Source organism: Odontomachus brunneus, unplaced genomic scaffold (assembly GCF_010583005.1).
Source record: "Odontomachus brunneus isolate Ranch 3 - 2012 unplaced genomic scaffold, Obru_v1 Obru_scaffold_018, whole genome shotgun sequence".
Taxonomy (NCBI): Eukaryota; Metazoa; Arthropoda; class Insecta; order Hymenoptera; family Formicidae; genus Odontomachus; species Odontomachus brunneus.
The window spans coordinates 1,146,378-1,158,794 of NW_022639468.1; the positions used below are offsets into that span (position 1 = coordinate 1,146,378).

General features: G+C 39.2%; 1 protein-coding gene across 4 annotated transcripts in view; it reads right to left on the minus strand.

The window, feature by feature from the left end:
• Positions 1-16: 16 nt before the first annotated feature.
• Positions 17-12,417, minus strand: part of LOC116841788 — an 82,823-nt gene continuing 70,422 nt past the window's right edge. For 3 of the 4 annotated variants that reach the window (XM_032810158.1, XM_032810156.1, XM_032810155.1), the window contains 8 exons: positions 11,887-12,003; positions 11,564-11,725; positions 11,318-11,421; positions 10,687-10,980; positions 9,866-10,110; positions 3,892-4,092; positions 3,123-3,350; positions 17-2,725 (listed from right to left, as the gene is read on the minus strand). In XM_032810158.1, the coding sequence (XP_032666049.1) occupies positions 2,055-2,725; positions 3,123-3,350; positions 3,892-4,092; positions 9,866-10,110; positions 10,687-10,980; positions 11,318-11,421; positions 11,564-11,725; positions 11,887-12,003 (2,022 nt within the window). In that variant the 3' untranslated portion in view covers positions 17-2,054. Of the gene's footprint in view, positions 2,726-3,122; positions 3,351-3,891; positions 4,093-9,185; positions 9,199-9,865; positions 10,111-10,686; positions 10,981-11,317; positions 11,422-11,563; positions 11,726-11,886; positions 12,004-12,417 lie in introns of those variants that run through there. The other variant, XM_032810159.1, reaches the window with a different exon arrangement.

A 12,417-nucleotide genomic window follows, 5' to 3' on the forward strand; every position in this document is an offset into this window, starting at 1 on the left:
ATATATAGTTCTTTATTATCATTCTCATTTGCACAGACAATGCTTATTATTCCTTAGTTGATAAAGTTTTAATGATTGACACATCGAGATATCCGAATAACGAAATTAATCGGATAGCAAGATTTCGGAAGGAAATCCTTTCGCATGGATATGTCCTTGCCATATTTATTTTATCTACATATTTATATATATTACGTTATATTTATTATTATTACGTAATATATATTTATATATATTACGATATATATACGTTAGTGCTCGGTGGCATGAAAATATCGGTATGTCTCAATCAACATCACATTTTACAAACAAAACATGGCGTTTTTACGTTAAGTCGTTTTACTTCGAACTGATATATTTTCATTTCACATGAAACGCATATTAGAGAAAAGGTTTGGGGCACTGAACACTTTGATTGTGGCCCCGTAAGGATATTCATGGTTTGTCTTCTGAAACGCTTTGAGAGTTATCTCTCGGTTTTGCGGAAGTATCCTAAATATTCGGATAATTAATGAGTGCAATTAATCGTGAGTTAAACATTTTGTAGGACGTCGGCGTTTTCTGTACTTTCGTTTTTCTTATTTCTCCTTGTCATTATTAGCGCGACACTCATTATCTTTCTTATGACGACTCACGTCGGATCGAAATGATTGAAATTACTTCGCCAGAAACGAAAACACTCGAAAGGAAGGATATCGTGAGCGTTGGTCCCATTTACGATCCGCCAAGACAAACGTTGTACACCCTTACGAGTCCTAATTTGCTTTTCTTTTGGCACAGTTACTAACGAACACACATGATTGAGATTATATTGCGATTGGTCCGTGATCCTCGCATTTGGGCATTGGGAACGAGAAATCTATATTCACACGCAACGCAACTTCATGGAGTTCTCGCACAATCACACTCTATTAATTTGTCAAATTGGGCGCGAATAAAGTTAACGCGTTAAGCCGGTTGTCTATATTGTCTCTTTCTTTTGATGATCTATATCCATATGTTCCTCCTCAGAGGCATTGACAGTACCGATTTTATAGCGTTCCACTGCACACAGCTTTCGACTCGCTACCCTCAGTTACATTGTTTAATGAATAACTAATTATGACGGCAATTCTTAAGGCTTCTGATCTCACTGTTGTGATACTTTGGATTGATGACGTCAGAAGCAACAAAACGCATGCCAAAAGTTCTTTTGTGCAGTTTTCAAACAAGAACATATTTGCATGTAAAAACACCAAATCGCTTGAGCATACTTGTAAAATGCTCCGTAAACTTGACCCTTGAAAATCAATAGGTAGTCTTAAAATTAACGTGGCAAAAGCATCAGGAAAGATAGGCTAATGAAGAAGGGACTGCAAGTTAATTTTAGGATTATTTATTGATTTCCACGGGACAAAGATATCTTTCGGATCATTTTACAGGTATGTTCAAGCGATCTGAAGTGCAAATATGTTTTTATTTGGAAATAGCACGCAGGAATTTTTGACGTACGTTTTCTCGCTTCTGACGTCATCAATCCGCAGCAGTGGAACCAGGAGCCTTAATAGCAACATTATCATTAGTTCGTTGGGTTTAAACCCGGATTACGAATTGACTCTATCTGAAGTTCTATAACCGGCTCCTTAAAATATTAATTCAAAGCTACTTAATACAGACGTTATACTTTAACGTGTTATCGTAAATTTTCATGTATTATACATGGATTGTTGCGAAGACGTGTCGCAAGTCGATAATGTATTCCTAAGTTCTTCGTTACACTGACATGATAATCTTCCTCTGTCTATCACACGAAACATCTAAATAGACGTGTCTTATAATTTGACCCATGGATTGTCTAAGCGGCTACAATAATTACAAACTTTTAATAGAATCGTTATCCCATTTTCCTCCTCCCGACGTCGTTAATCGATGCTGCGCGAGGAACGCGATAAAATCAATGCTGTTGGAAGTTATTCTCTCAACATCGTCTCTCTTAACCGACAGCTTCATCATTTAGACAAGTTCAAAGATAGTTCAAAGGTTCATATTTAAACACGTGCACACGGTGTATCACACTACACAGCGGTCGGCCTCCTCTCCACGTAGGAAGCACCGACGTGATTATCGGCATCAGAGTTCGACTCCTCCCCTGGGTTATCTACATCGATCACTGACACCATCGGGCTCGATGGACGAGGCTTCGATTCTTGACAAAAGTTTGAGCCGGCGTCATGTCGAGCCTCCGATGTAGTATCGTTCTTTGAGGACATAGAATTGCTCGCGACGCCGATTGCCTTCTGTGACAAGGAGGACGATGAACTCGACCGGGCAGTTTTCGACTCGCATTCGGCGGGACTGACCAATTCCTGGCTGTCGTTTTCCCTGAACAGCTTTCTCAAGTCGCTGCCTAGTCTCGTATCGACTGGACTCATCTTCGAGTCCATGGTGATGGTCAGGGCTAAGGAATCCGGCGGCTTTCTACTGCGGGCGGTATTGGCGAATTCGCTGAGAGGTACCCCAACCCTACTCGTGGCCCACACGTCAAAATTGGGACTGCAAGAGCTGCGAGATGGTATTTGAGTGGTTTTCGGTTTCGTCGCATCTTCCATCGAATGCCAACGATGCGGTCTTGTAATCAACGCACTCTGCGCGATAGCACTCAAACTGTTCGCCGGGATTATTCGATGAGGAAACCGAGGCGATCCGCGTATCTTCTCTCGAGAGGATGACTGACTTGTGCTCATCTCTGTAAATTTATTCCATCACAAATGTTAAAATAACGCAATTCGCCTTATAGCTATTCAGATTCGAACTTTTTCATATCGGGACTTCTTTATGCATTTATTCATATAAAAGGTATTTAACTTTCCCTAAGACCTCTCGTTGGAAGAATTACAATCTTTTCATTGAATCTTAATGCCGAGTTTTAATTCGCGAGAAGGTTCATATTTAGACACTACTATATAACATTACTGTAGCAGTATATTTAATATTATTATGCGAAAAAGAGAATATGTGAATATATTAAGACTATTATATATACTATATATTATACTTTTATATTATATTATTATACTTCTTATTATACTTGATTTAAGAATATAAAATGTTGAAGTTCTCTACAGCTTTATACATTTACTCACGTGGCGGTAGACTGAAATTTACTCGAGGCTCGCTACTTTCCTTACGACGTAGCCCTAGGCTCAATCTACGATCTTCCTCGCTTGTAATACTAATTATTGGTCCTGAACCGCATCGTGCATGAGGTGAGTGGGTGTCTTGGGCATCCACCTGGCAAGTAGAGGCGGCCTTCGTGCCAGGCACTAAACCGGCGATGTAACCCATATGGACTCGAAGCGCCGATGCGACCCCTAATGAATGTAATACAAGCGGGTCATCGTAGCTGTGTAATAAATGTTAAATATATTTCTAAGTTATAGAAAACGCGCGGAAGTTAAAAATTAAATACAAATTATGTGACTGAAACGTGACTGTCTATAATATCACGTGTCATATACAAAATCCCAGATAGCCAAATCTGCAGAAACTAATTTTACGCAGTATCTACTGTAAATTTTTTCGACTGTTTGGTAGCAGAAATACAAGAAAATCTGTCAGCAAATTGTGATAATAGATTAACTGCAAAAGCCGAGCAGGTTGGACAAATTTGGATCGCTTAATTGTTATAAAACGCAATTAAAATAAAATGAAGTAATCAAGCAGAAGAATAAAATTATCCTTGATTTTAATATATCTGAGCAATATAATAATAGATAATAATATAGAGTCGTATTTATTATAGTTCATAATAATAGATAATTTTGGAGCATCTTGTATTTTTTCAATCTTAAATTACAAGCTACATCTTAAATTGAAGCATTTTTATTCTTTTATTCTTCGACACTTTCTTACCGGTGAACGATGCGGTGGAGGTTTTTCTGCTACTCGGTCTGCTGCCGAAGAGACTGAAGAGACGTTGAAAAACGCCCAAGCGATTCGGTCCTTCGGTTTCTCTGCGACGGTGCAGCTTGTAAAGGTCCGCCAGGCTCTGCCTGGGATCGTCCGGTTCCAGATCCGGCTGACTGCTAAATGCTACGGTACCGCGACGAATGCCTAATTTCAACAAGGTCTAACTCGTATATGACGCGAAACCCCATGTCGAGCGATCATTATGATGGACGCGCGATTATTGAGGCTTGGGTTCTACCTAATCGTCGGGACATGTAGTCTGCGTAAGCATAAGCGTGTGTGAATTTAGGCGACATTTATGCGTAAGCGAGTCATAAATCGATCTGTAACCATGGCAGGGAATATTCCATGTTACACGGAAGAGACTGGCTTGTCTGTCTATCTCTATCACAACAATTTCATGAGAACACCTGAACAAACACTATATTGTTTATTTTCCATTTATGATAGTATTGTTATATAAATAGGCCGTAATGACTTATTTATCATTTCGTTTTATTTGTAATTTACAGCATATTTACAGCATTTACATGCTGTAAACTTGCTATCCGCACGACAACGGCTTCGATATGAAATTCGCCTTTGATAGAAGAGGAAGGAGAGAAAGTATACATTTTTCTCGCAACAAAAACATGGTATATATTTCTGTTTACACGAATATTCTCCCTTTGTCAACTCTGTCCACGTCCTTGAGCTGAATAAGCTGAAAAGTCACTTCTGCTAAATTTCTATACGTTGTTCGAAATTTCTGCTCTAATTATAGCTGAAGATTCAAGGGATCGTATCGCAAGCTGCGATTATGCAAAAACGCATAATTGGATGTGACATGACTCAAATCTTCAACTCAGCTTATAACGTTTGTTTATCAATCAAGCGGTGACAAAAGTTTTGTTAGTTTGACATGTCATGAACAATTCGCTGTAACAACGATGTAACAGCAGATCGGTAATACGTCGATACTTTCGTTGTTTGAGTTTGGCGCACGGATGCTAGGATAGATGTGTGACGGGTATATCATATATGATGTATACCATATATGTAATTTGCACGATGTACGGATGTATCGCCGGGTATCTCATTATCCAGCGCGCGGAGGATATATATATACAGTTCCCCGATACATATATAATTCCCCAATAAAATTTTTATATTTTCACCGACATTTCCCGTACACATGGTAGTGTCAGCAGGTGCCGGTTGAATTAAATTTATATTAAGATCCGAATCAAGTTATATGAAGAAAGGGAAAACGCGCGGGGATTTTTCCTTGGAGAGTCGCATGGTCGAAATTTTCTCGGGAAAAATTCACTTTGCGAAAATTCCTTAGAAAACTCTCACGATACAACTATTTTCCGGCGATGGGGCATCCGGTGTGCATACATGCACATATAACGGCGCGCAACCTTTGACCTCCTTCGATCAGTCACGGTACACATTCAGAAATATTGGGGTGGAACGTGCAGTCGGCGTGCAGACGCGTACCTCAACGTATGTACTTATGCGCCGAATTGTCCGGAGTCATCAAGGAGATCCGGGATTTTGGAGATGCGAGTGCAACGCGGTCCGAATCGATATATCAGGAGCACACCGAATGCGTTGGCGGGCACTTCGTACGCTAATAATACCGGCGATATTCTCACAATGATGGTCAAGTTGGACGTGGACGTTAATTGGTACATGCAGGACACGAAGTACTCGATACATGTCTTGTATTCGTCATGTGGCGTTCGTTACGGAATTACCGGAGCGTAAATATACATGCGCGCGACAGTCGAGAGGCGGATATTTCGTGAACGAAATGTGTGGTATTTGCACTGCAAATGGCAATGGCCGGGAGTTTTCCGGGGAAATTTTCTTTTGACGCGGGCAAAAGGTGGAAATAAATAGATCAATTACAAACGTGTGCGTCGCGTGCTGGCGCGGCGATATATGTACGAGCGATTAATAATTGATTAATAATTATACTTTATCTCTGCGTGTATTTTGTAAAAAATAGATTAATTAAAACGATTAAAACGGAATTTGTTTCTCTGAAAATTGAATAACGCTGAAACTATATTACTTCATATAACCTTTTGCAATTGTTGAACAATTCGAGTCGAAATTTTCGTTTTATATCAATTAACTCCGCAAATTTCGTTGAACTTGAAGGTGACTAATGGAGATATCAAAATATGTAACTCGAGGTATAACACTATACAGCTTATCTTTTGATGCTGCAGAAGAATATTTATCGTTGTTTAGTCGAAACTTAAAGGACTCGTCTAAAAGTTTTTAATACACGATTATTTCAATAATCTATCTGCATTTAACTTTTCTTAATTTCTAACTTCAGTAAGCAATGCATTAATTATCTAGTTTATGCAACTGCAGATAGAGTTTGCAATAAGAAAGTAATCTAATTAAATAATCTAATCAATATTAATGTATGAATGAGTAAATAGAACAGTAAACAATCTTCTTTTGTAATTATATTATTTTACTGGTGTTAAAAATTTCGATATAATGTGGTAATTCAAAATAGATGACAAGGAAGAAGTCATGAACCTTGTCGCCGACTACCGTTACATCATGCGTCCTGTAATCCGTTTTGCAGTCAGCTCTTGGTCACGTTGGACAGACAATCAATGGTGTTACATGAAGGTGCGTGTCAATCGGAAACGCGACGTCAAACTAATGATGCACGTTAATTGACACGATTGTCAAATTCTAGAGTATTTTTAAATGTACTGCGCGTGTAATCGTCCTGACATTTTAATAATTTAACTATTTCGAAGGTTTGAAATATTTTAAAAATGTTGATTATTGTGATTTCTCGGTCCCCAGATGTGCTTATCATTGAATGGCGGACGACAATAGTTCGCAATCGGTGGAAGGTGACTTTGCCCTTTTGAAGCTGTCAATCGTTTTTGTATTCCCGGGTGTTACGTACTTTTCGAGTTCCAAATCGACAAGCAACATACCGCGACCTATCGTTATATTGTTTATAATTACTGTCGATTGATTCAAATATTTTGCCAGTCTTTGAAGTATTTAACCTTCACAGTTCGGACGGTTTTTAAACGAATTTTATGATCTTTCCCTTATAGAAATATCATACTAAGAATCATTGATAATTACTTATTATCCAGTATTTTTAATACTGAAAATAAGTAATTATCAATGATTTTTAGTATGATATTTCTATAAGGGTTGAACTAGAACTTTTCATATATGTGAAAGGATAGATTAGTAAAAAATATGAGTAAAAAACATCCCTGCCGTACCAGTGGCTTCTCGGATCGTAAAGCAACCATTTTTTCAAATTGACTTTTTTCTTATTTAATGCATGTAGATCGAATCACCAAATTGTCTCTCTGTATCTATCTAACAATAAGAAAAAAGAAAAAATATAAAACAATATGTCTATTATTATTTGTAGAAAAAGATTTTTATATTATTTATATAAAAGTATGTTATTAAAACAAAACAAAAAAAAATATATATATATATATTAGTATAAAAAAATATATTGGTGCATTTATTTTTAATAACTTATTGATTTTTTTCTTATTCAATTGTACAAAAACTTTTTATTTATTTATTTATTTTGTATTAGTCATGAAACAACATAAATTTATTATCAAAACATTAAAAATTTATATGATATAAATATATATTTGCGTTATATTTTATTCTTCTTTAAATTTTTTATTTAAAAAATTATTTAAATTTTTATATGTTTTTAAGTTCTTTTTTACTAATTTGTATGGGAAAAAAGGTAAATAATAATGATAATTAATTAATTGTAGTTATATTTTACAAAATAAAATTACTGCCAAATTACTGCGCCACTATACGAGTTTCCCGGATTGTAAAGGGTAATCGGATTCTCGACATCGAGTATGTTAAAATACGTATCTACGCGAGTGTCAGTTCTAGTGAGTTTCCGGAATCATGGAGCAACCAGAAGCAGGATGTTAAATTGATAAACCAGGATGGAGAACGTAGGGTTCCAGGACGCAGACAGTGATATATTTCCAGGTATGTGGAAATCATTTATTATGCGAAACGTCTCCAATTTTAACGGACGTTCGACGAAATTATTACGACTAAGGAGATATCTCCTGAGTAAAAATTAAACATCTACTCTAAGGCCAACATTTACTCCCTTCCCCCGTTATCATTTGATTAATAATCATATCTTTCCTGAACCACTGATTTTTTCTTCACTTATAATATTTGTACGATAAGAAATATTAAGATAAGATAATATTGATATAAAATCCCTACACATAAAATTGTGGCTTTATTCACAGGTTGTAAATAATCCAGAACTATAAATACCAGTCTTAGAATTTAATGTATAGATAGCTTTTTTTATAAGCTTTTTGAAGAACTTCAAATTCCATCGAAATTTTAACCAAACAACGAAAAAAAAACAAAAAGTTTATGAGAATAAAAATTTGTTGCTTTTTTTACCGATTCATAATTCAATTTTTATTAAATTATTTTTATTATTTATTTATCTAACATACTATTTATTGTCAAGAGCAAATTACAAAATTAATATATTGTTTGTCGAAATTAAGAATAAAGTTTGAATGCATATAGAATATTGTAATAATCAAGTATTAAGTAATTTTTAATTAAGCGTTATTTAAGTTTGAGCATGGAGGAAACGGCAGTAAATAATCATTTGTAGCATCAATAATCTGGATAGTATTTTACATTACGAAATTTTCTATTAATCTTTCAAATTTAACGATATTTGCAGAATTAATATAGAACCAAAATTTTGACGCAGGGGGAGGTCTCTAAAATTGATATCTCTAAAATTCTATCAAATGGTTCGTGGCTACTTTAATTTGTTCAGACACTCTCCTTGCGTTAGATACAAAGCTTCTTAAATACAAAATATTCATATAGAATTTTTATAGTAAACCATTAACGCACTATTGTCGAAATTTTTGCAAAAACAATCGAAACATCCGAATCTGCACATGCAAATGTTTGCTTTTAAAAAAAGAGAAAAGTAACGATAGTCGCTTCTTCGTGTGTATCTAATTTGAAAAACACTCCAATCCATCTTAAAGTATACAAGAGGAACTTCGAACAAGGTTTAAACAAGATATTCTTCCTTCTACGCTAACGATCTGCTAGAACTCGAACTCTCTTCCCACGTTTTAACTCAGGCAAGTGAACGTGGGGAAAAATGTTTTTCAGGCAATTACGTGCAATACAGGGATTTCTGTCACCTTTCTCGGACATCTGATCGACGGAAAAACGGCGGAGCGAGAAAAGCATTAATACTTATGGTTCCTTCCTTCTCTCCCGCCGGCAAAGTTCGACTCGTCGTACGAGTTTCGGGACATCTATTCTCGTCTCCTCGCTTTCGTTCCGATAATCTATCGCTCGCGTCTTTTGGCACGTACGTTCCTGACGCTCTTACGTTTCCATAGCTAAAAACTTCGCTCTCATGCCTTTAATAGATAATCTATTTCGACGAAGAAAGCTCCAGTCACTCTCTTTTGCAGGATCAGTACGGATCTTCCAAGTTCTCACGGATAAAAGCCAGTTCACCGTTTCTCGCGGCATTATACAATACGAAATGCGCGCCCCAGTAGCTGTTCGATACCATTTCATCTCTTTTATAATGTATGAAGACATTCGGTAACTTTTATCGTTGTTGCAATCTATCGGACCATCTCATTCCCTCTCTCTCTCTCTCTCTCTCTGTCTTTCAAAAGCGAGAAAGAAAGGGAGAAAGAGAGCGAGAAAGAGAGGAAGAGAGAGACAGACAGATTAATTCAATAAACAAAAGATAAACCGACTTCTTAAAGAGATGAATTTCCACGCTGCGAAGATTGGAACAGTGTCCTTCGCTCACATACGAATATCTATCCATATATCTACATCATGATCTATTTACACTCACCAGACGAATCCGCGGATGGCCAACTAGCACGGGGAATAACCGGTGGCAGAACACTAAGCAATAACAGGGGTAGACCACCGCCAATGCTGGGATTTCGTTGTGGGATCGAGGCGCTTGATGAACCGTGTGACGGCTCCACCGTCTCCTGCGCCAGTTGCTTCTCCAATCTGGCCAATTCCAGTTCCAGCTGTGCCATCTCACGACGATAAACTCGGTTTTGCACCTCGACGCGATACTGTAATTCTCTGTCACCAAGATACGATTACACTCAGACACAAGCACCTCGTCAACTCTCTCGTGTATCTTTGCACGACACCTAATCTCATCGTGATTGAATTAGCGTTAATTATCGCGCGTTATTTGGGGAGATTTGTACGTCGAATTTATACGTGAGAAAGAGTATTAGCCAAATACGTATGGTAAATTCAGATCATTTGAAAATAACGAGAACTCGATATAATTTCCCCATGTTGTAGGAGCGAGTCGCGACTAAATGACGCGGCTCGGGAGCTCGATCGCCTCGGGAGCGATTGGCGGAGTCATCGTCTTCGAGGTAGGCAGTTTCGACGGGTGAAAATCGGGAAAATCGTAACTTTCCTCCCGACATCAGGGGGATTCCAGCGCGTAGGCAGGACGAGGGACATCGTCTGGAGGTCGATCCGCTCGGCCGATTAGCCACGAAGTGGAACTCCCTTATCGCCGTGCCGAACGACGCTACCGTACTTTACCGTCTTCGTCGCGCTGTTCTTAATTTTCTATTTTCTCCACCTCCGTTCTCCATCTCCGTTTCGCGTTAGGGCTGATTCTCCTCGGTTACTTACCTCCTGTCGTCGGTGACGAATCTGCGGGTATTACACTCGATCTTGAGGCCGAGACTCTGCACGACGGGATCGGCCCTCTCGCCCGCGAGGATATTCGCCAATTGTGGCAGGAAGAGTAACGCCAAGGTCACCGTCGTAGAGGACAGGATCAGAGCAGTGATCGTGACGAAGGCTAAGGTCGCGCGGTCGGGCATCAGATTGGCTAATACAACGACGATACCCGACGTGATCACTACGAGGTACACGCTCATGCCGATGTATTGCGAGTCGTTGAGAGCTGGAATCTTGACGTGCCTGAAACCGCCAATGACACACTCGTGATGTATCTCCGTAATGGTATCAAGCTGCGGTGCCACGACCCGGAAGATACACGTGAGCGAAATGTAACGAGCAATTTTCTTCAAACTATTTAATGAATAGTTGGAGAAAAGCGATAAGCAAGGTGAGATCGCGCCGTATAACGCGCTCCCCGCGGGGATTACGCGAGGATACGCAAGAAACTAATGTCTGGTTCGCTTCGAACCGGTATGAAATATGCAGCAGATTATCTCTATTAGAGGTATAGGGAGCCTAGCGGTTTTCGCTTCAGGGTGCCCGCGGACTTGGAGACGTCTTTATCCCCGAAGCTTACCTCGTTTCCCAAGCCATGTAGAGCCCGACTACCAGCAGTAAACCTTTGTAAACGTAGAGAGCGAGCAGCCAGCCGTTCGTGTGCTGCGAACGGCACACCTCCACCTGCAAAGGCAAATAAAGGCACAAGTTAATTGGCCACGACTCGTTAACGATAATTACTGGCCCAGTCGTGACATTCAGCCGTAGCTCGCCAGAAAGCTCGCCGGAGAAACCTTCGTCGCGCCTTCGTCTAATACGGACTTACCTGCGGCTGGTAGACGACTCCTCGATCCTGCGGGCTGATCTCCAGCGTCAGGTTTCGCAGGTGACGCTGCATCGGATCCAGAGTCACCCACAGCGTCACCACGAGACAGTCGATCAGTAGAAGCACGCAGATCAAGCTTATCAGCTGGGTGTCCTGGAGCAGCTGGAAAGCGATAACTGCGATTTATGTGTGTCCGTCGGTGAAGCGTCGATTCCGCGAGCGCAAAAGCGTAACTTCCAGCGGCGCAAATATTGGTTTCGCATTTGATCGCGTATACATGCCACGGACGTGGGTGGAAAATTATTGTTCGCGCGTCGACCAACCTTGTTCTTGACGACGCCGCTTCGGCTCCTCGTGAAGATCCTGTGCACTCGATACGTCTTTGTGAACATTGAGCCGAAAGCCAAGGAGAATCCGGCCGACAATAAGTACACTCTCGCCTGCAGATGAAGAGAAAAGCGCGTGACGTTCCGCTCGGAAAACTCTCGTCTTCGAAGAACGAACGCCCGTCTCGTTCGTTTCAAGATATAATACTCTTCTTGCAGCACGCGCCGAAGAAATATTCGGTTGTGCGATATGTGATTTCGGATTATTCAGGTAAAATATGAAACGTTCACAATTTTATGTCGTTGGTATTTGATAAAACAACGTATGCACCGTTTCGATCTGCAATCTTCTGCGATTTTTCATGCATATTTTAAGTCAAAATTTTGACCTTGTGTTGAACCTTAAATTCTATAACGCAATAGGAGTTTGCTAAGTTATATATAGAGCAAAGTAGGTTTAATTCTAATAATATAATTTACTCCTACTTTGACTTTTATGATGTCAAAAATTTCACTTTTTACTCTTTT